General features: G+C 40.9%; 1 protein-coding gene across 1 annotated transcript in view; it reads right to left on the reverse strand.

Moving 5' to 3' along the window:
* The window catches only part of MACROD2 (mono-ADP ribosylhydrolase 2), a gene marked incomplete at its 5' end in the record, with an annotated part of 899,733 nt that overhangs the window by 370,076 nt on the left and 504,302 nt on the right, over positions 1-25,355 (reverse strand). The window contains one exon of the mRNA XM_081997745.1: positions 5,020-5,141. Coding sequence (XP_081853871.1) covers positions 5,020-5,141 — 122 coding nt within the window. The remainder of the gene's footprint in view (positions 1-5,019; positions 5,142-25,355) is intronic.

The following is a 25,355-nucleotide window of genomic DNA, read 5'->3' on the forward strand; positions in this document are numbered from 1 at the left end:
CCAGGCCAGTCATCTTCCCTGCCAGCTCATCTTAAGGCACATGGGGACCGCCTGCTCCTGTGCCTTTAAGATTTCCCTCCTGAAGACTGTCCAGCCTTCCTGGGCCCTTTTGCCCTTCAGGATGGTCTCCCAAGGGACTCTCTCAACCAGTGACCTGAACAGCCTGAAGTCTGCCCTCCAGAAGTCCATGGCAGCAGTTTTGCTGACCCCTCTCCTTACTTTGCTCAGAATTGAGAATTCTATCATGTCATGGTCACTAAGCCCAGGACGGCCTCCGACCATCACATCTCCCACCAGTCCTCTGTTTGTAAACAGCAGGTCAAGCGGGGCACCTCCCCCTGGTGGGCTCAGAAGTTATCCTCCACACACTCCAGGAACCTCCTAGCCTGTTTCCTCTCTGCTGTGTTGTATTTTCAGCAGATGTGGAGGATTTCAACTTACCAGACAAGAACAAGGGCTAGCGATTGCGAGACTTCTGCCAGTCACTTGTAGAATGCTTCATCTGCCTCTTCATCCTGGTTGGGTGGTCTATAACAGACACCCAGCAGGATATCTGCCTCGTTGGCCTTCCCCCTCATCCCTTCCCATAAGCGCTCGACCTTGTTATCACAATTGTTAAGCTCTATACAATTGAAACAGTCCCTAACATACAGAGCCACCCCATCACCTCTCCTTCCTTTCCTGTCGCTTCCGAAGAGCTTCTAGCTTCTTCGTTGTAGCACTCCCGTCATGACAGTCATCCCACCATGTTTCTGCGATGGTGACTAGACCATAGCTGTCCTGCTGCACAATGGGTTCCAGCTCCCCGTTTGCTGCACATGCCACGTGCGTTGGTGGAGATGCACTTAGGCTGGGCTATCAACTTCACCCCCAACACTGGCATGACACCCCGAGATGCTGGCATTATTAGGAAGTTATTCTGAACATTTAAGAAGCTTAATTTGTTTAAATGCCAACTATTTACTCCTAAAATAAACTCCTTGTATTACCTTAAATATTTTTCCCAGCTTAAGTGGAGATAAACAGAAACTTCTCAAGTAGCCTCTTAACCAGACAGAAAATTGTATAAATAATAGATAATATCCAGCACAAAAGGTTCAGCGAGCACCAATGACCACACAAATAGTCAGAGAGTAGCTCAAGTGTCCTACAGTGCGCACAGCTACATAAACAAGCGCTAAGAAAAAACGATGCCTGTTTTTGGGAATGCCAGATAACAAGTACAAACACGAACAAACTTTGGTAACCTAAAAGGCAGATAGAGTAGATGATCTGAGAGAGACAAACTTCTGTATGAAATAGCTGATATGGCATTCGAAACCTCACACCGAGCAAAAAACGTGTGAGAAAATGGGCATGGGAAACTAGTGTCAGGGGCTGTTTGATTTCTCTGAACAACCCTGCGGATGATCAAATGTGTTCCTGAGGGTCTTCTTTCTGCCTTACTGCCTATGCAAATCCTCGCCCATGGCTGGCCTGCTGGTGAATTATGAACCTTGGCAATCACGCTGACTGGCATTTCCTTATATCCTCTCATCTCATCTCTGGTTTTACCCACCACATTTTTTTTTAATATACTGAGAAGATTGTAACATTTTCAGAAGAGATTTCAGTGCTCCCCCAAGACTTAGCACAGAGTTGCTCTCATCCATGCCTGGACGCCTTGGATGCAAACAGAACCCAAATTACCATCAGCTAACACCATTTAATTACCATTTTGTCATACACACAATGACATTCTTCTCTCCTCCCCCTCCATCAAGCTGCATGTCAGAATTTACATAGTATTTCAAAATCCTTGCCTCCCTTCCTCGGTATGTAAAACATCTACATATACACACATATAAATGAGTTTTGACCTATTCCGAAGCTTATTCCTGTTCTCCCCAGTCCGTTTTGAACAGAACTACCACCTCCACGGCATCCATAATTTCTCCATAGGCAGCTCAACAATATGTAATTCTGAAACAACACAAGCAACTGCCATAAGTATATCTAATTTAAGGCTTCTTTTTCAAGACCATTTCCTCATTATGCTGGTTTTCCAGCACGCTTCTCCCTTTTACTACTTGCAAACTGGGTTATTTTTCCCCACCATATGCTACTTCGTCTTTTCCCATGCCGAGTTACACTGTAGCTGTCAGCTCTGGTTCTGACCTATCTTCCACTAAAGTGGAGGCAAAAAACCTCCCTTCTGGTGCTGTAGCGGATGCTGAATGAGGTTATATTCACAGTCTCTGTAACCAGTTGTCATCATGTATCTCCGTCCTTTTCTAGTGTTTGCAACACTGCCTAATGTAGCATCATTTGTAAATGTAATTAATGAGCTGTTTATGTACTCTTCAAAAATCATTAATAAAGATGTTAAATTAACCTGTGTTTAGCGGTGCACCCTGAGTCACTCTGCACACTTCTGTCCAACTTGATACACTGCCATTCATCATTACTCTTCATTCATAATGCCTCCAGCGATTCTAATTCCTATGACACAATTCATGTTCAAAACAATTAGAATTGGGGGGGGGGGGGTGTCCCCTCCTTTTGCATTAACTCCTAGACTTGCTGTCCTTTTTTTGAAGAGAAGTAATGCATTCATGTTGTTACAATCCATTCATGCCTTCTTGCTTCCTTCTCACTTGCTACTACTGCTAGTGCTCTGATACTTTCTGGTTTAGTTAATTCTTTTAGTGTACTACAACTTGCTATCATCAATAGCTATTTATTGATATGTCATAAATATACTGCTTTTCCTGCTTTAATTAGCACCTATTTTCAAATGCCTCATTTTCCTCCTTCCCATGCTCATTTCATCTTCTTGTTAGAGAGGCCACCAAAATACGCCATCAATCAGTACAGCTGATTTTCTCCTACTTATTTTACATGGGTAACCTTTCTTACCCCTATTTTTATTTATCTTATCCCTATTGCAAATGTATCTGTTGCCATAATCCAGTCCACACTCAGATGTTGCCAATTTGAGTAATTCTGTTCTCTCTACTGGGTCTCTGCAAGCCTCGGAAGTCTGTCAGTGTTTTTATTCATTTTCTTTCCTTTCCCCTCTGTCTACCATACTGGATGTTGTGAAACCCACTTGCGATTTGTATTCTTTTATTCAGACTCAGAGTAATCTACTGCTCCTTAATTGAATGAATTATACATTTTACTTTGCTCCAGGCTTGATTTGTTCATTAGGGTAGACACTCAAGTAGCCTTCACTTCCCAAAGCATCACTGGAATCACTGGACTTAGGGCTTTTCAGAACAGTCCATGATCTGTCATGTGGACTTTAAAATCCATATTGCTTGCTAAGCTTCTTAATGCTGGTATGAATGAATGGCTCTTGGCTCCTGTTCAGTTGGTGCAGCTGTGTTCTGCAAGTCTGGGTGTTGAGTATTTTTTATCTCAAACAGGTGCACAGTCAACAGCTCTTAACCAGCAAGGAAATAATCCGTGGATGATTTCTCCCATAGTTTAGTGAGAAAAGATGATTATCAGCCTAGTTTTCATGAAAGCCATGAGAACGACCACTCTTTATTATCCCATGTTAAATACCAAGCTACTACCTAGAATGTCCTAAAATTAAAGAATTACAACAGACGGAAGCATCACCAGCACTGACCGATGCCCACTGCAGTTTTTCCTTTGTTATTTCAATATTCTAATTTTTTATACCATTTCTTTCCCCTCCCCTCCACGTTCGGAACTTTATCCTCACTAACCTGAATGCCCCAGAAGCAGCACGTAATTGCCCAGAGCCTAAAGGCAACAACAAGGAAGAACGCAGGAGCAACAACACAGAAATCTTACTGACTCCAGTGAAAATCACAACAGGACAGAGGAACACCCTTGTACATTTAAACAATCCCAGAGAGGAGTTCAAAACATCTCGCCCCACCCCAAGGTTGCTTTCAGTTCTTTTATGTGCATAGTATTTAAAAAAAAAAAGAGAAAGATCAAGTACCAATTAAATTGGGTATCAACTCTCTTTCATGGCTGGATAATGGCCAAGAGAGGACTCTTGAAAGAAATATAGAGAAGACTTCATCAGCACAAAAAGTGTGAAGAGCACAGTTCACTCCAAATAGATAGAAGTAATATTCATCAGCTTCAGCTCTGAAGGGTACATCTAATTCAGGCTCAAAGACCTACACTTGTCCTGCCACTCTCCTCAAAGTTTTATTTTCCACTTGTGATTTTTTGATGTTAATAGCTTTCCCTTAATGAGTATTTCACCCCAGTATACCACCATTGGTTCAACTAACATTTTTTAGACTAAGTGTGTGTTTTACGTTGCCAAACATATGTGCTATCACACAACCGCCTGAAATTACCCAAGAGGTGTGAAGTCATGCCCAGGTGATAACTTCCTTCGTGGTAAAACATTTAGGGAACTAACCCAGGGATATCTAAAGACTTCTGCTGCTACAGTTTGAACTACAGAATCAAAGCTCCAGAGCTAGAGAGGGAACAGCTCCTTTACTCTGTAGACTTTGAAAATCTGGCCTTTTGAGGTACAAAAATGTAATGTATTTCAATCAAAGAACCTTTATCATTCAATGGAAGATTGTATAACAAGCTATTTTATGATTCATTTTGGTATGAGGGTGTACTATAAACATTGCCACTTGACCAATACCTTTATTTTTAGGAAGAAACATTAATGGACAGAGTAAGCAACAAATCGTGTCTTAGGAGCCAATATTGCATGCGGTTGTCCACATAAGCAGTGGCTTCTTAGGTCTTTTCTAATAAATAATACTGTGTAAAATCGAGCCATGGGAACAGCTCCCTCCCTTTCTTGTTACACCTACTACAAGGCCAACTTGCCTTATCTCCCAAAATAATCATCTCTTTCTCTAGCAACTATTTTGGCCAAATGATATTACATTTCTCGCTTTTTCACATCACATACAGCAAGAAATCTTGCTGGAAGTCTACCGTCATATTTATAACTATTCTACAGCAAGAAAACAAAAATCCAAATTAAAAGAAAATAATGTGTTCTCATACAGTACTTACAATTGATCTGATGTTGTTTTCTTTTGCCAGTTTCAGAGAGGATTTATAGCAATTTGCCAAGTTTTCTTTATGAGTGTCGGTGAGATGGCCTCTTGCAATCGGCCCAACAGTATGGATCACATCTGCAAGAAACAAAAAAAGATAAAATAACAACTATAAAGATCCTGAGATGATTTATTTATTGCAAGTCAATCCATTCTGGTGTTGTACCTAGGCACAAAGGTAGGAATAATATTGTAACTGGAAACCATGTAACAAGATACAACTTTGATAATTAAATAAAAATGAAAAACAGAAAAGGCTAAATTCTGAAATATTTGAACTAAAGGAAAAAAATGACGGAAAATGCACTAAATGCTTGTTACATGCATACTGCAATCCACATGCAGGATAGATGAAGTGTTTTCATAAAAACCCTACATTTTCCAGACTGTACAACTGTAAGTATTGCACAACTGTTTGAAACCCCTAGTTGTTCTCGCCTCTTGACAGTCCTCTCACTGGCAAAGTTCACTATGCAAAATCTCAGAACTTTGATGGTGATACTCAGGTCATCTTTTTTGTCTAATACTTTAAGACTTTTCTCAGCAGCCATTTTAAAAGGAGACAAGTTGTGACTTATGAATGTGTTAGTTATTCCAATAATGTGCTTTCCTCCCACATCAGACCAGATGGAGACACCATGCAATAAAACAAGATATTCTGTTTGAAGAAACTTATAATGAACTAAAAGAGAAAGTACAGTCAGGGAATATCTTAGGTATGATACTTCTGGACTCATCAAAATCAGATGCTGCAATTAAACTCTCTAAGGTGCTATAAGCAGAATGAAGTAGAAAGCCTAGAGAGAAGAAAAAAACCTTGATATCTACAAACTAAACGGTGTCATGATTTCCCCCCACACACACTTGACTAGAAGGAAGCATATTTACTTTTCAAACATCATTCTTCTATAGCACATCTGAACATGCTAGAATGAGTTATGGTAGCAGGTACATCTTTTTTTCCTGCCCCCTTCCTTATCATCGCCCTACAATACACAGCAGCAGTAACCATCAACAGTGGCACTGGTTTTTGCAATATCGTCACCAAAAGGGATCAGGCCAGACCTTTCAGTTCTGGTAGAGCTGGTCCCATTGGTTCAGTTGTGTTCCTGTCCCATACAGGACAGGTTTTCCAACAACACCTGCTGCTGTTATACTCAACAATATTTACATTTACTCAAAAATCCTACAGAATTCACACCATTACTCTTTGTCCAAGCTGCCACTGATGATTTCCCTCCAACCTATATTCAAAGCACAAGCGAAAATGGCCAAACATTAAAATGTATGCTACCTTTTTTTTTAATCCAGACATCAGCTGTCAAGTCCTGGTGTCTACTGCTTAAAAGGTGGCTTAGATTCTGAGGCATGTATCGATATTCAGCAAATAAAAGCATGTCAGAGAATCCCAGCGTCCAGAAACACAGGGGAATTCGCTGCGATGGGAAACTGAAACCCACAAGAGTCCAAATTCCCAACTGCTACAGAAAACCACCCTACTGAGAAGGAAATAAAAGGTTAACTGTTCTTCTTGCCATTTTCACCGTAGTAATTCTCTGCAGTTGTGGGAACAAGATGGACAGATTGGATAATTTCTGTTGAAAGTCCCAGCTGCCACACCTTGACTCCCGCAAACTCTCCCTACAGCCTTTCAGGCAACTGACTCATCAAGTAGGTGCAGAGTCTTCACCCACTGATGAGCAGGATGATAGCAGGCGATTGAAACAAGCAGAACAGCTACACCCGAGCGCTCAGAAAAAAAGTTGTGGGTTTTTTTTTGGTCAGGTTTTTTGTTTGTTTGTTTTTGTTTGGGTGCGTTTGGGGTTTTTTGGGGTTTTTTTTTTTTAAACACACATTTCAGCTACTATAATAAACTGAGAACTATTAAGGCCTAAGAGAAAAGAAATAGCATAGCTTGTTTAAAATTTGCTTCTGCATGTGGAGATAAGGTTGGGTGAGTCCTTCTGTCAGGAAAGAACATCATTTCAGACCATGACTACAGCAGTTTGCTTCAGGTTGAAACTTTCCAAGGAAGGTTTCTGTTTGGAAGTGTTGGCTCTTGGCAGCTTCAGAGAAAGAAAAAGCTTCTTTTGACTTTTTTTTCCCCCCTTGATATTTGTGTTTGAAAGAGGCAAGCTGCAATTACTGAGCAAGGGGGGAGGAATATACCAGTAAATCTGATCTCAATCAAGGTCATTTCTACATTTATAGACACTAAGATCAGAGGTACCGTGATGCATTTCAAATTCAGAACACCCAGCAGCCAACAAGCAAATAAAAAGAATGACTATAAAACCAGCTTAAAAAGAAAGCGTAAAAGATGAATAAAAGAACGAATCATAAAAGACTTCCCTCTTTCTGCTAAGGCTGACTTAACCTGCATTTCAAGGTACAGCTGCTTAAAAACTGAAGCCTAGTGGCTTAAATAATTAATTTATTACCTAACAACAAGAATGAGTTTTAGGGAACAGCTCAAGTACCAAATTCTCACTTGGGTCTGTTCTCTAACAAAACTCCCCTTGGTATAATTTCTAGATGCATTTTACTCATTAAATGTTCACTCCATTCCTCTACTCTTCCATTATTAAAACGCTAATTTTAAAAATTCTCAGTTCAATGAATGGGAAATGTTTCTCTTGTCATCTTTTTTACAGAACTTCCTGATTTAGCATTTTGCTGGTGCCTCAGTAGAAACCCTCTATTGCGGTACCAGACCCTTTGTGTAAATAGGTAACCTTTAACGCAGTTATTAGCTTTTACATTTTCATTCTTACAAGCCCAGAATAGGTGGTTCTTTAGACAGGACACTGAAGATTGTTATGAATTGGTTTATAAAATATCAAACCTATTCTAATTGTTTACAGAGTTTATCATTAGCACAAATCGCTTTTCTTAGGCACATTGTTATTCTGAAACACACGACAGTAAGATTTTACTAGCAGAGCAGCCTTAACAACATGACAGGCCGTTTCATGGTCAGCAGACAAACGGGGAAGTAATAATTTTACTGTTGTACATTGTCAATAAAACCAATGTATCCATACATTGCTTGAACTATACATTACTCTGCTCCAGCTATTCCACAATATGTCAAGATTTGCAGGCGGGTAAAACCCTGGAAAATAAAACAGCTCCCTCCTGCCCCAACCCCAGCCCGTGCAGTTAACATACGAGGATCAGGCTTCACAGGCTGAAGCCAAACCATTTATTTTTAATGTATCTATGAAGACTGCATCGATCTGCCAGCTTGTCCGTCACAATAAAGTTGCCTTTTGGCTCACGCATTACCCCCTCACCCAGCTGCACAGGGCCAGAGAAATTTGCGTGCTACAGAGCTGGAGGATGGAGGAGGGCGGGCGTGCTGGAGCGGGGAGGTCTACAGGCATTTGTCTACAAGAGAATGAAAGGGCAGACCTGCTCCCCCGGCCACCCGGTACAGCGGCCAGCCCCAAACAGAACCCCCGGCGCCGCTGGCGAGGCACAGACATGGACGTGCGAGCACTACTCATCGCCTTCCACACAACTCCAGCCGTGGCCAGAATGAGCATCCATGCTACAGAAGCGCATGGCCTTTCTGAAGCAAAGATGACTTCCAGGTCAGACTTCAACGACGGTAAAGGACCATCGCAGGGCATGTGCAGGGATGAGTTTCATGACAGCAGAAGGCAAACTGACTGCAGAGGACAATGCAGACGGGAGCAGCGGCCATGATGATGAGCACGGGATGAGCTCATCATCACGGGATGAGCACAGCAACAAGCTGAAGAAACACTGTGCATGCAGAGGCACAGCAGTCTCATCAACCAAAGATTTTTAAACTGGGAGAAATGCAGAGAAACTCCAGAAAGACTTAATTTGGCTGGAAAAACCTGGTAGATATCCATGCTGCCAAGCAGCTCCCGTTCCTTCTTGGCACTCTGCACTCTTTTGCTGTCTCAGCATTTCTTAATGAGATCAAAGAAAAGCAAGGGATAAAAACATTTCCCTAAAATGTCCCTTAACATGTTTTTTTGTTCTTCAAAACCAGGTGAACAGAGTAAAACTGGGAACAGTCAGCTTTGGGAGAAGGCCACACTCACCACTTGTAGTATTTTAATTTTCATGTCGAATGAAGCTGCCAGCACTGCTTCAGTCATGGTCAGTCTTCCAGCAAAGCACATTGATGAGGAACTTCATTAAAAAGAAAGCTGCAATCCATGTGTTCGTAAATCATTGTCTCTGTGCACACAGAGCAGAGATGTTTGCTTACATTTTTAATAGTAGAGCGAGGTGGAGAGCCCCAGAGGGGGGTATATGCTCTTCTGGGATCAGGCAACAGCAATGGATCAAACTGCTTTTAATGGCAATGAAGCTGCTTAGTTTTAGAGTGATATTTATACAGGAAGGAGATATTTTTTCCCACAGAAATGCTTCCAAAGAGAAGGTAGGGGTGGTTAAAAGAGAGAATCAGCACAGACCTATGCTGTATAACTCTGTTTTGGAGCTCTTTTAGGGCTTAATCAACATTTTATTTTCACACTGGCTTTTCTATGATTTGCATTGTAACACGTAGTCGATTCAAGGAGAGCTTATAGTATCTATTGCTCTCTGGTCATTTGACTTTCAGGCCTTTGGTTAGAAATTTTGGCAGCCAAAGCAAGACCCGTGACAATCACGCACCGATTTGTGCACACACCCTCTGCATCATCTTTGCTTGTTTTCAATCACTGCTTTCTTCTTTTTCCCTGAAGCACTATAAGGAAAGCAGACAACTGAATCTTGTGTAAACCACAAACTAATCTGGAAGCGTAACAAGCGCTTGGGCATTTAAAACATCCCTGTCACTACTTAGCCACCAGTAAAAAGAAATATAATTTGCACATTTAATCAACACTTCAAAAGCACAGCTACTCTCCCCTCAAGCTCCTGTGTAGACCAGTCAAAAGTGAAACCGCATCTGCTGTACATGGAGAAAGACCAACGAGGCTTGTCTTCTCCAATCTTCTTCACTGAAGAAGTCAGTCCATACATCTTAACATGCTGTTTGTCACACGAGTTTTTACCCACACTGCAACAAAGGAGGGACAGAGCAGTGTGGGCAAAGACAAAACACAACTTCCAGTTGCAAAAGGATGAAGAGAAGTGACTGTGCCTCAAAAACCAACCTGGAGGATTGATGTAATTTATTTCTGATGTGATCTACTCTTCCCTTGTTCTTCGTAAAAGTGACACTAGATGGCAAAAATAGTAGCGTAACGAATTTTTCCAAACAACTGAAAAAGTACAAATAAGTTTCTCTTATTTTTTCCCTTAAAGACGTGTGGTGCTTTCACACCATTAATGAACCAGCCGACCACAGCTAGAATCAACTACACATTTCTCTCATTCATCCTATTCACGCATTCATAGCCATAATCGGCCCATCTAGCGAACTGCATAATGAAGCTGTACCCTGTCAATCACAGCAGGAACCGTAAGAATTTTACGAAGAAAGCTACTGCACTGTGCGTGCCATTGAATTAAAGAAAAAAAAAAAAAGAATCTGACAAAAAGTCAGAGCATTTAGGGCTCCATTTGTAAATCTTATCAGTTGATTTACACAATAAACACCCACCGTATTAGTGCTGAAAAGAGATAGCTAAGGTTCAATTGATGGGAAATGGAATTACCTCTAGATATTCATACATACTGAAAATCCCTGTTCTTAAGGAATGCGTGTAGCTCAGCTTGTTCACTTTCTATTACTAGTTACATGCACTTGCATATAAAATGTGCATTTTCAGTGTGTAACAAAAAATGTTAATTTAAGTTCAACTTAAATGAATCCCCCAGGACCACAGCCTAATTTAAAGTTATTTACTAATACGCGTCTCCAAAAGTAGACTAGCCGAGTTGAATATTTTAAACGCAAGAGAACATCCTTTATAGATCACGCAAAGCTAAAACTTTACTGCATATGACACAGCTCCTCAGTTCAGAAGTATTTATTTGCTTTATATAGATACATATTGCATTTACCAACAGTTTAAAGAGACAGTCTCAGCTTTTTAGGCTTGAAGCAATAAGCACTGCTCAAACTGAAGTTTGTACCTTTTATAGCTTCCCTCAGTGATTAAATAGGTGTTTTGGGTGAACCAAAAAATGTTTCATTATCTGCAGAAGCTATGATATCCACAAGTCACTTGTGTAAAATATTTAAGCCATTTTTCACCTAAACGGCATTGTCTGCCTAAGAAAAGGTAAAGAATATGTTTATTGTAAATGATTAACCAGCATCCCTCTTTGTGGGTTAGGTGCATATTTTAAGTACTAGACAGTAGAGACAGCCAGAAAACAATATTCCCAAAGGGAGAGGTGAAGGATTTGCTGAGCCCAGGAGATCCTTCAGGGAGCCGCAGAAGTCTGCGCTCAATAGCCGGCATTTAGCGGAGAGCGATTGCTTGGCATCTGTGGGAAGCTAAAAAACACAGAGAGCTTGTTCGCAACAGTTCCACCGCTGCCTCAACAGCCGGCCGGAGAATTAAGTCACGCAAGTCAAAACCCAAGCCTTTCTGGCACTCGTGCTTGTCATAAAATACAAGGCCCAAGCATGCCCGTGTAATCCCAGAGCAGTTCCCCTCCCATCAATGAACTTACAGCATCGCTCTGCCATCAGGGCCTCGTCATTAACGTCGGAAACAAAAGTAGGCTCTGTTCAGGCAGGAGAAGCAAGTGGTGCAATTAAGAGACAATATACTATATCCCAAAGTAATAGGTTTTACAAAGCAATTTAGTACTATGATGACAGATGTCAAAGCAGCGACTAGACAGACGGGGCCCCGCAACTTCGATGGAAATAATTGCCTACATGTAAAACTAAAAGGCAACGGCTCCATTTGGGATATTCGTAACACGATGGGATACGAACGAACATGAAATGAATGCAACATGACTTAACATAGAATTATGATGTCTGCAACTTGCCGTTTGTTTGTTTTGGGGGGTGTGAGATTGTGGGGGTTTTTTGGTTTGGTTTTGTTTGTTTGTTTTTTTTTAATCTGGATTTTAAGCATTTGCAGCAGAATTGGTCAAGCATTATCCTTGTTCCCCTCTACAAATCATCTACCCAAATTAAGACCTTAATATACCTAAGAAAACAGAACAGAGCAAATTACGTTGTCCCAAGCAGATTTTGTCCTCACCACACTACGGCAAACCTCATTTTGCTGTAGCAGCAGAGGAGCTCCACCAAGCACTGTCCTCATTGAGTGGCTCGGGAAAGACGTACCAAGTGACCCCTTGACCCAAAGTAACGCTCTCCACTTTTCTCCAACTATTGTTCTTTGCAAGTGTACAAGGCTATAGACAAAAACACCTTCACCTGTCTTTTGGCTTACATTTGCCACATGTAGGAAAGCATGAGCCACAAAGATTCTCTCTTTACTTCTCTCTTTATCGAATAGCAAAAGATGCTTAGGAGGGAGTTTGGTTTAAATTCATCTAATAAATCAGTCAGAAGACTTTTCAGCACTCAGAAATAAACTTGTTTGCCCTTAAATGGAGAGTACTTATTCTTAAAGACACTAAGAGAGAGGTTCTAAGAGTTTGTCTGCCATGCCACGAAAATTTCAAACCAAAATACACAGCATGGTGAAGGATATAACACCAGCCACGTAAAGTCCAAGTATATTTAACCACACTTGAGTCTTGATTCAAAAAAGATGCTTACAAATATCACCCTAAAAAACATGCAACACAAATCAAGTCATAAAAATAGGCAAAAAAAATACACTGGGTTTAAGTTAGCCTCGGTTCTAGGTTTGGAATTGGATTAATTACAGGAGCAGAGAAATCACAAGTGAGCTAATGCTCTCAGCTTCTTGAAGCACAGACCCCTTGGCACACTTGGGCTGTTTTCAGCGTCCAGTTCCAATAAAGCTGACTGAGTCACCTCTGCTGGTGCGTTGGACAGTTAAAGCACAGACATGCCCTTGGTGGCGGCACAGGGAGAAGAACAAACAAGCCCATAAACACGCACACAAAAACCCCAACCACTCCGCCTCACTACAAAACTTAGTACCAGACTAATTTTATCCAGAAAAGATTTACACTCGGAACTGAAATTCTTCCGCTTTCCTTCGAGCAACAAATAGTGCTACAGACTGCTTAATAATCTAACAACCACCTGTAGGAAAAACCCTTTATTTCCTATTTTAAGAGTTTCTCCTGTGCAAATTCTGTCTTGTTAACATTACTAACATTTCTTATTAAACCACTTTTTATTATTTGGTCGAGATCTTTGCAGGGACACTGAAACAAAGCAAGGCATCCCAAGAGAACCACGGCAAGAGGACTAAAAATACCAAACCCTGACACATAATGTTTGCCACAGCCAGGGGAAATCTTGAAGTGGGTCTTGAATACAAGCAGGTCCCCAGACCGTTTGCCGGGCGAACGTCAAGAAACAGAGCTCGCTGTGCCAGTACTTCAAGGCTTTCTTTCCCTTTATGAAATTACTTAATCCAAATATTTGTCCTTCAGATGGGATTTAAGAATATCAGCATAAACAATTATAAAACACCGATCTTCATTTGAAGGGACCTTTGATTATAGCAAAAAGCTTTCAGAAGACCAAGCTGAACAACCTCTAACCACATATTAGTGGCAGAATAACCTCAGATGCAACAAGAAGGTAACTGCCAGCACCTCTATCATCTGCCTAGTGACAAGATACAAATTTTTTATTCAGATCACCTCAGGTAAAAAGGTTTTTAAAATTCATACTGCAAGAACTGTTTCCTTAATAGGAAGTTTTATACGCTTCTTAAATAGGCAATAAAGTATGATTTAAAATTTCAAGAAAAAAATTTATTACATTTATAGCTTCACTGGGGTGCATCTATTCCTCGATGGTGGCACATTACAAAAAGTTTTATTTTTTCATTTACCTTTTCTACACATTCTTTTAAGAATAAACAAACTTATTCTACCTCCAAAAATCAGAGCACATATTTTTCATGTGACACTTCTCTACATAACCTGCAGAGTAGAAAAATACACATTTTTGCTAAGGATTTTGCTCATCATCTTTAAGAAAAAAAAAAAAAAAAAAAGGTGATGAAATTACGGGTTCTCCATGTATCTTCTAAAGAAACCAGTGGTAGCTAAATCGACCTGCGTAACTTTAAATTTTAAACGCTTAAAACTAAGAAAACAATGCTAGGGAAGTTTAGTTTTCCCCTTGCCACAAACACACTGCTCTTGGAATACAGACAGGGGAGCCTCGTGGAGCCTGCTGGTCCCATTTATTATCTCTCATAGCCGAGTGGATGCAGAGGGAGAAGAAAGTTAGAAACAACAACGTTGAAGCCATTAAGTATTTTTTAAAATACAAATTCACGGTTTAAAAAGACAGAGCTGAGAAGACGTGAGCCGTGCTACAGGACTGCATTTATACAGGGGATACTGAAGTTTCCTCATGAGCAATAAACAGTGTTTATAGCTCTGAACCTGCACACAGCTTTCAAGCCTGGGAGCAGTCCCACTAAAATCAATGAGACCATTACTTAAAGAGAGCAAGGATCCAAATACCGCCAAAGGAAAATGACAGCAAATCTTCTCCGCGATGAAGAAATGCACCTTTATCACTTCATCGTTTAAGCAGCATCACTAAAAAAAAAAAATTCATTTTTACTACTTTTTTATTGTCAAAAGAAAAAAAAATCTAGATAGCCTCTCCAATTTACTTAAAATATTTATCTTCTGTACTTTCAAAACTTCTAGCATTTCACAGACCTTTGTCTGCAGTGAGTTCCTTCAGAGACTGTATCCTTTGCTACACCTATGAGCCCATCACGAAAGAATGAAAACAGGAAAAATAAACACAACACACACAGTGAATGGAAACAGAGACATAAGCAGCGCCCAAAAATAAGTTCAACCCATTTTTAAAAGCTGACTAGATTTCAAGTTGGCAGTACCACTTTAGCTGCTTTATATAAGCATGATAAGCGAAATAACTGGACAGTGCTTTGAACCATAACATGAGACTTCATGCCTAGAAGAGGAATCTCGCTTTCCATCATCAATTTTATTTTAATTTAGGTGGCTGAAAATACACTAAAGCCCCCTCCTGATATCAACATATTCCAGACCCCAACTTGTGGGAATGCAGCGCATGCCAAGCATCCACGATAAATTCTTTTGACCCTTTCTTCCCAGTCTCCTGCCAGAGACGCTCTCTAGTTTGAAAGATAGTTTCATCGGCTGGCAAAGAAACAAACATTAACACTTGGAATTCACTGCTCTGCAAGCCATCTTAAAAGCAAGCCCAGCAGATAATGGGGGCATGAGAAAGCCTGAACCTAAAGGGTGGAGGGAAAAATGGAAAGACACGCATCTACACAGACTACGCTATACTGTAGAGGCAGAAAAAAAAACCCCAAAAACCACAAAACAGATTTAGAGAAGAACTTCAGTGCCTCAACCCCGCTACCTGCATGCTTTATTAACAAACAGCTATTACTTCTCCAAATGCTTCAAACAAAACAAGCAAACAGGCTAATTTATATTCTCAATAAAACCAGCAACTATTTTAGCAGAACTAAGTAAACGGAAGGCTTGAATTGAGACCGAGAGCGGATCCTTCGCCCAGGTGAGCGAGGGTATGGTCGGGGTACGCTCGCCCTAACGGCGCTCTGTTCCGCGCACTCAGCCGACCGGAGCCTTTGCCCAACACAGACACCAGCCCGTGACTTTCCGGGTACGTCTTGCTCAGTCTGAGGGACCCCTCAAATTTGAGCCCAAGCTTACAATCCGCATTCCCAGCCTGTGCCTCCGCAGGCAGGATGCACCTTGCAGCAGACGAGGGGAAAAGAAACTGTCGTTCTGGCCGATACGTCTGCACCTGAACACGGCGCGCTCTCCCCAGCGCCGGCCCTGCTTAACCGCTTTCTTTCAGAAACCTCCTTAGAACCAAGTTTTCACAGGTACCACCAAAACATCGCATTGAAATCTTCTGATCTCTACTCCCTTCCAGCTCGGAGAGATACAAGCACCGGAGAAAGGGAATAGCAAAATGCAAACAAAGCCCTCACAAAAAACCACCACCCATCTTTACTCCATTTACTGTCTGGATTGCATTCATGTCACAACATCTAGCTCAGCAGTACGTCACGTTAAGGCGCACACACTCTCTCACGGGCTGTGACCAGCTCGGCCAGGCCGCCGGCCCGCCGCGGTACAGAGGCTGCCTGCTCCTGTGGCAGCTTAGCTCAGCAACAACACGGGTAAGGCAGCACTGAGGTGGAAAGGAGCTCAGAGTCTCCAGCAAATGTGCACAAACGTGCTGGCAGATACAAAAGCTGAGCAGAGAAACGAAATGCATCCAGCAAGAATATTTAATGAAAATTGTGGTATAGTATTTTGTATAATATGTAATGCTCGTGTGAATTCAAGTGAAGAACAAGCTTTGACAAACATCTTGAGAGTGTTTTGCATCGGTAGAAGTTGTAAACAGTTGAATTTGCAGCAGGAGCAAATGCACCAAAATAAGAAGGAGCAGAACTTTGACTTTTTTTTTTTCTTCCCCAAAGAAAAAAAACATATTGCAAAGCAAACTGTTAGCAACTTGCAGAGGTTTATCACACTGCTAATGTTCTCCACGTCAATGTTGCCAGGAAGAGCCCTTGGAGAAACACCGGTGTCATGCCTTGTTCAGCTTAGTCAAGAAAATGTACCTGAACAACCTTCTGGAAAGTTGTGTCATGACTTAAGAGATGCTGAAGGACAGTTTTGAGCTTAGCCTTACTGTAGAAGAAACACAGATGTAGGTACAGTCAACTTCTGCTCCGAGTAACATCGTAGCACCCCACTGGGTGGGCTGTCACAAGTATTTAATGATCATGAAAAGTGGGGAGCTTCAAACCCAAGTTTCTTAAATAGATTTTCACGGTTTGGGAACTGAGAACCGGAAAGAGCAGGGCTAGAAATGGCAGCAGTAATTTGTAAACATAGTAATGCCTTTGAAAAAAAAACCCTGATGTGACAGTGGCAAACCTTGCAAGGGTGACTAAAGTGTCAGAACAACATGCCATTTCCAAATGCAATGCTATGGCTTGCTGAGGGGAATTACTCAATTTCTGGGAAACCATATTGAGAAAAATATTCATAAATTTTATTGCACTTGTTATTGAAGCAAAATGGTTATTTTACCGCTCGCAGTGCCCACAAGCAAAATGCATAACTTCTTCAGAAAAAGAGAAAGTGTCTGCAAACTCACATCATCCACTTCAACATCAGCCTGAGGATTAGGTGGAATTTTTAGAAATCTGTGTGCAAAATTGTACTTCGCAGCGTCATCTCCTCTCGCGTGGGTTGTCGGAAAGACATACTGATATTTTCTCAGTGAAAGCATTTGCTTCAAGAATAATATCGGCTCTTCTTATTTACAAAAAGCCAGAAATGAAAGCACTTGAAGCAGCAAACAATTTGGCTGACCTTGCCAACTAAGCAATATACAGTCAGGCAAGCAAAAACATGCTAGGCAAGGCAGCAGTAAAGAAAACAAAACACAGACACATGCTTTCACATGTTTTTGTGAAACCACTGCAGATTTCTTTTTTCAAGGAAGGCCAAATGCTTCATACTAGTCATGGCAAGCTTCCTGACCTTATGCACATGAATGTTTTCAATGTAGTTCCCATGTCCAAAGGCAATGTGTCAGAAAAAGCTGAATCCAATGGCTTCACCTGCCCCATTTCCAGGGTAAAGGGCTTAAACACGCCTGGGCTGTGGTATGACTCGACAAGGTGACTTCGCAGCGATGGCTACTAGTGCTTGGCGAAGTCTGCAGACGCTACTGCTGCGGCAGCGGCAAAGGATGAGGCATCTAGGATGATGATTTCACTATGCTCATGACGTTTTAGTCAAAAGCAAAGCTTCAGCATAAGCACAAAGGCATCTTTCTATCTTTAAGAAAACATTTCACAATTTAAGTATTTGTAATACTTTGGCTTAGTGGAAACTTCATCTTTCAGTGAAGCTAGGATTTTTCTGCATGTTTGCAATAAAGTCTATTAAAAATTACTAATCCAGAACCTTGTAACCTTTAGTTACAGGATTGTGGTTTCCTCTACAGCTATCTTCAGCTACTTTCAAGATAACTTTTTCTAAACTGATACCATTGCTTTAGGGGGAAAAAAGGCAAAGGCAAAAAAAGAACACCCAACAAAACCAGCCCTCCTTCCTGACTTCTCCCAGAATGGAATTTGAATATATCTGAGTGCTCCTTTTCTTCTGCTTCTCAGCCAACACATTTTTTGTCGGGAACTTCACCTCGTTACAGAGTCTTCATCTAAATAACATTCAGCAATAACGAAGAGCCCCATCATAAAGCTTTTGATAGATGTTTTGCAGCCAACACATTATGGTCAGGATTTATGGGAGCGAAGTGGAAAAGTAAAAAAAAGCCTGACTATCATTTAGCAGAGAAATTACAAATGCAAATTCAGAGGAAGACAGTATCCTTTTCTTCATTAAACAAATTTTTAAACTAGTTTCTGGAAAGGGGGACAGTATAATAAACTTTTAATTCAACAGTAACATTAGGTAAGGAAGGAAAATTACAATAGGCCAGGTACCATGTCAGCCCTGATATACTACTACACTTTATGAGCACATTACAATTCAGAGAGCTAATAATAAAAAGAAGTGATGCTGAGATGATGAATTGATGCTATGCAATTAGACCTATTAGAATTCACAAGAGTCGACAGGCAATAATCAAACCACTTTCATGCTGCCCATTGCAATTATCTTTGCACTTAAGAATCAACAAAGCACATAATGACTTGCTCTCGATTAAGGAATTCATGAGAAATGGAATTTTAATTAGTGTGTAGAAAATTTGGGCAATTTATTACTTTACAGGACAACAGATTGTGAAAACTAGTTGAGTAGTTCTCAAGTGTTCAATAGTGGTGCAGGTCCAAGAACACCACACTGATGCTTCCAACAAGAAGTTCCTAATAGCATCCCTTAGAATGGGATTGTCAAAATAAGGGCCCATTCACTTCTGCTAAATTCTGAAAAAAGCCACAAACAAAACTGTTGGAACTTGAGACTAACATGGAAGCCATTGCTGATGTTTTCAATTACCAGCTGATGAACAAGTCAGAATTAGATTTGTTTGTGGTATGAACCACAGATACCAGAAGGTCAAATACTACACTCTCATCACAACGTGAGTAGGACAAGACAATGAAAATGCATCATCAGTTAAAATAAACAAAGCCTGAGTAGCAACTTGAACGCTGATTTAAGTTTTCTTTTAAAAGCCCTCAAATAGGAAGATTACTTAGTTTCAAACAAAATTATTTCTCATCATTTGCTGATCTTAGTACAAAATAATTTGCTAACAATTTGAACAAAAGCACCACTTAAATTCTGGAAGTGGAGCTCCTCAATAATCTAAAATAGAGGTTGATGGGGAAGTCAAACAATTATACTGAACTCAAATGCTACGAAATGCACCTTTTAAAAAACGCAAACAAAAATCTGTACTTCAAGTGTGAATCCTGGCAGTGCGTTACCTGCTCAAGGAAGTGAATGGCAAATAAGTATGATATTAGCTAACATATCAGTTTGTTAAAAACACAGTATTTATTTTTATAAATACTACTAGAGGCCCAAAACTGTTAAAGAACAGTTAATACTGGGGCATTTGGATTACTCACAGTCAATAAGCAATTTGAATTACTGTGTGATTATTATCTGAAAAAGTGTACTCTACGCTTTGAATTTCCAAGTTTTCTATTTTGTAATGGATAAGCAATTGGATATTTAGTGCTTACAATCTTTAGCGCTTACAATCCACCAGAACGATGTTCTTTTTTTCCATCATCAGGAAACTATTTCAACATTTCTGGGTCCTGGTTCTGTGGGGGAGCCCCGTCTTTTTAACCACCCCATTTAAATAATATTCACATCCACCTGAATAGCTTCTTGTAGGTGATGATATTTCAAAACAAGGAGAAAAAAAGTCACATAGGGTTTCACTGTTAAATTCACCTATATGCTCCGTGTAGCGAGGGCTCTGGGAAAGCGCAGGGAAGGCAGCGGGTGCTGCTGCCCGAGGGCCATCCCTTCCACAAAGGGAACATTTACACTCTGCTGCAGAGCCACCACCTTCGCTCCATGCAACATTTTCAGGGAAAGGGCTCTCGTGGATACATCTCTCTGCTCCCAGCATCTCCAGCGCTGGCGGAATCGCCCCTCGGGAGCGGGGGAGAGCTAGTCACAGGTAAGAGCAGCTTAACCTGCCGCCGTCACTTGTGATCAGATGAGGACTGGAGACCGGCTGGCTCAGAAGCGAGGACACAGAAAGTTGACACCAAACTCTCCCTGCCTCGCGTCCCACCTTCTGATCTCGTGTCAAGCGCAGCAGGTTTAAACCAGTGCGTCTCGGCCGGGGCGTTAAATACACCGCCGAGTACCGCCCTTTCCTTCTACCCAGCACTCATTCCTACAGCTGTAGGACGAGGAGCTTGGGGATGTGGCATAACCCATTTACTTTGCTGCAGTTGTTAAACATGAACGGTTTCCGTGAAAACAACGGAATTTGACTGGCCTAGGTGTTGCAGCAAAGATGCTTTTGGAAAAGATTTGAGTGAATCCTCTTGGAGTCCCAGGGCAGGCACAGGGTGAATAGCTCAGACACACCACAAGTTTCTGTTCAGAAGACAAGCAACAGTATCATTGCTAGAAAAACGTAACACAATTAATTCAAAATATGCTTACAAGGTAAAGAACACTGTTACTCCAAAAAGGCTCCTAGATTAACATCAAAATCTGTTAAACAATGTCATAAAAAAGCACCACGCTGTTGAGGACTGTTACAAGTGAACCTGAACTAAGTGATTCTCTGTGCCGCAGAATTTACAAGATCATGGCTCAGTACCTCATTAAAATTAGGGTTCCGTTAATTAAAGCCTTCTTTCAAGTGATAGATGACTACTGTGGATATAAGCTACGCATACTGTTGAAACTTCATATTACGAATAGATAACGCACAAAGTATACATAGCCCTGGGTAGAAATGGGTCTGGCAGACTGCTCCTATGGAAGCAAAGTTTCATCACACTGCAATACAGAAAGACGGACATACACACACCAGGTGAAAGGTTCTGTAAAATTCAGGAAAGGCTTATTAGCACCCAGCTTCATCTGAAAGTCTCTAATAGCATCCTTTTAACAGGTTTCCAGTCTTGCTAAAAGCCACAGAAAGGTTTACAAGGAGATTAGACAGCCTTAAGGAGTGAATTTTTTGCACCCCCGCCCAAATACTTTCATTTGACAATTTAAAAAAACTATGTATTTCATTAAAAGGCACAACGATAAAGAAAAAAACAACGGATAGAAGTATGCTTGATATACTTATGAGGACACAGACTGCAATTTATTTTATCCTGAAAACTTCTCACCTAAAAACCCCTCGATTTCTAGGAAAACAGAAGACTGCATTTTAATGCTGGAAAGGACTTCTGAGAAAGGAGGGATATCTCCTTCAGGGGATGAAGCCAACACCCCTTAAAAAGAGCACAAAAAGTCTTAGGATTTTGAGATTCAGAGAGTTCATGGAAAGTCCACTGACCGCAAGAAAGTCAAGAGGCATCCCTAAGGTCATGTAAAGGGGATGCATCAGCTGTTCTATATAATGAGAAAACACTTGAGTCCACTTTACAAACTTATCATTTAAGTAACTAACAAGAAGTTATATTTGTCAATTTTAAGGAGACTTTCTTTTTCATTTTGGTAACTTCCTTAACACAACAGTGTTTGAAATGAGCGTTCAGTGCTATTTAGATATTCAAGTCTAGTCTTAATACAGCTGACCCTTCCAAACGCTTTATTTGATTCTTTAATGGTTTCTGTGGGTTCAGTGAATTCAAACTCCTTCCTTATTTCCATGAGTAAAAGGTAAGTTCAAAACCCAAAGATTTACATTACTTATAAATTAAGCATGTGTACAGTCTAGGTTGTGTTGTAACAAAACAGAGAAATTACAGGGGTCAGAACATTTTTGTTCTCCCCCATATTAGAAAGAGTAAAGAACAAACTGTAAGCCATGTCGGTAGTCACTAATAGCTCTGGACCAAGAGGAACTTGTCTACAGAAACACCAGATCTACTAGCACCTTCAGCAAATGCTGTAAGCTGAACATTTGGATAAACTTTCCAGAATTAGCTACAACTGAAGAGCCTCAAAACCACGGATCTTACTCCAGTTTTGATCCAGCAAATGCAGAAGGCGGAAAATGGTACAGACCTACATTCAGCATGGGCTCAATTTTAAGCATCAGCATCATCTTATTTCTGGCCAGTGTTATCCGCAACTTCAGTGGGAATAAGCTAGCTGGCGAAAATACAACGGCGACATATCCCTAGCATTTACTTGCTTTTGACACCTAAAAGGGTCAGCACTGGCCTATAGAGTAACTAACACAGCCATCACAGTACTTTGCTTAGCAAAAAGATAGAAAGACGATGAAACAGTGTTGTTACATGAATTTTCTGCCTGTAATGGAGGGAGCCGTTCCCAGATAGGACTTAGAAGTTTTTGTACCTTCACCTGGTATCATCTTGATGAGAAGCTGTTCCTCCCCTGCCTTCCCCCCCCAAAAAAGCATCTTTGCTCTGCGGGGCTAATTCCCTGCCATAGCTCAGGGCTGCGCAGAAAGACACTCTCAGCAATTAGGCACAGCTATACGAGCCTTTTCAAAGGCATGATGCTTTCAGGAAAGTAAAGAGGCAATTGGGCCTTGTTAACCAGAAACCAGGACAGTAAAACCCTGGAGAGTTTGTACTGATTGGCTTTTTATTTTGGTGTTTTGTTGCAAGGAAACTAGATGAATGAAATGCAGCCAGACATGTTTTGACCTCACAAATTCATTTAAACCCAAGATTTCTACCACATACTTGTATCTCTTCTGTATAATGGCACCTCTCCCCTGTTCACTCTGCCCCTACCCTTCTTCACTAAACATGCTTGTATGTGATAATGAGTTTCTGAAATACAAAGTTAAATCAAACCATATTTTAATAAAAATAAATAGAGCAGAAGATAAACAAATCAATATTGAGCAGCTTCTTTTTACAACTTTCCCAGAAATAATTAACACATTATCAGTGAATGTAATAATAAAATTAGCCAATTAGGATATTTAAGTGATTACCATTTGAATCAAAACATTAACAAAAATAAACATGGATAAGCTCTGCTGAGATCGAGAAGAAAGAGTCTGCACTATCCTCTTCCATGGAATGGAGAGTGTTTATGCAACACAGTAGATTTATCACCGTACACTCAACCTAACCTGATCTGTTACTCACACTGTACTAGTGTTTGAAGAAGATAGCTTAAAAGCAAACGAGACTGTAGTTCCACCCCTGTTAATTGCTGCTGTAATACTATTTGCAGAATCCTTTGATACCAAAATTTACTACACAGTTTTTTAGGAATGCTACCAGCTCTGAAAAAAATCTAAAAGGTTTAAATATTAATAGCACTTCAATGCTTCTCTCCCAGATGGCAACACAGCTGACTGCCATTCCCTCCTACAATACAACACTGTTTATCCTCTGAATGTCCCCAATATAAAACCATTTTAATCTTTTGTTGCTGTTGTAAAACTTGATCTACTGTGGAACAACATAATTAAGTGTCAACTTTTGGATATATGGGACAAAAAGTAGATGGAATAATCCAGCCTGTACGTCACCAATAATTCAGTTTACGGCTCAGTGATAATGGGATTCCAGATTATTAGCTGAAAGGCGCAGTATTTTACCCCTCGTAGCACTGGTCTAAGGTGTATTTCTGTTGCGCTCATTGCGTTTTCAGTGCCTTCTCTTGCCACTCCCTTCTCTCTTCCATTAGCCTGTTAAAAGCTTTATGATACTCATGCTGTATGACTGCTCTGTGTAGCCAACTAGAAAGAAACAGCTCTTTGATTTCAAGTGTCTGATATCTGTTAGTTCTTGTAAAAGTTATGGAGCAGTTACAAAATCTAATAGAGGGTATAAGGAGATTAGCAGAGGAATGAGATTTTTGGATCGGTATCGTAAGGAAGATGAATGAAGGAGAGTGAGCGATTGTTCTTGTCCGGGGTTTGGACGCACATACGTATCTGGACATCTACCTATGCCTCTCCGCAAACATGCGCAGAGGACCAAGTGCCATCAACAAGCCATCATTTGCCAATGTCTATCCTTGCTATCCCTATAATAGTGGGAAATAATGACATACTGTGTTAGGAAATATTTGAGAGTATCTCCTATGTGTCTATTGCTAGATGTTTATAAACATACGAAACTATAACAAAGCTACATGTAACTGAGAAAACAAGTAGAGTGCTGAAAACAAGGCAGCGTGCTGAAAAAGTTCACGGCTATCAGAATAGTCACCACCTATCAGAGCAAGGTGAGAAGTGACTGTAAGAGGAAAGGAGCAGCTCACTCTTCTGTAGCCACAACTAATTCTGGCCCCTGATCCTTCAAAGCTGATGACGCACAGACAAGGTTTGCCCCCCTGTGTACTAAGTAACTCCAGCTGAGCAAACGACACAACCTTCGATGCACCGAAAGGCATCAAACATAAACCAAGATCCCTGTGCTCTCTCAAATACGGGATGCTATGATAGACAGACAAGTCTTCAACAAATACAGCAGCTGCCGCTTTCGTCAGCTCCTCCGAAGGACTCCACCCAGCAAACCGCCCCGTTTCCATCATTACGGCTCTGCCGCAACCATCCGGTGACCTGCAAGAGGGACCGCACGCACACAACAGCTTTTTTTCTTCCCTTTTAACTGCAAAGATGAATCTCTGCTCCCGAGGGCTGGATAGTGCCATGCGAAGTAACACGGCGAGATTGCACCCGTGAAGCACTGCCATGTAATAAGTTACGTGAAGGACAGAAGGGTTTGCTTCATTGCCATATAACCTCTATCTACAACTGTTAACCTAATGTGTTTACTTTATTACTCACAATATGCATCCGTGGAAAGATGCTGCAGTGTGTTATTTAAACACAAACCATTACGAATATTTCTCCACAGCTGCTATTCCCCCCAGCACATATTATTTCCATTTTAGCACAGTAGTTATCTCAACGAAGGCTCCTTGGCGTAGGTCCACGTGGGAACATCAACTGATAAGGCTTTAAATCAACTTCCTTGTTAGTAGAAGCACACAATACTATTATCAAGCGACTTGATATTCCTGCTAAAGAGCAGGAGGTCAATTCTTTTCACTGAGTTAATACCTCCACAGAATAAT

Source organism: Phaethon aethereus (genome assembly GCF_964289735.1).
Source record: "Phaethon aethereus genome assembly, chromosome: 3".
In the NCBI taxonomy this organism is placed as follows: domain Eukaryota; kingdom Metazoa; phylum Chordata; class Aves; order Phaethontiformes; family Phaethontidae; genus Phaethon; species Phaethon aethereus.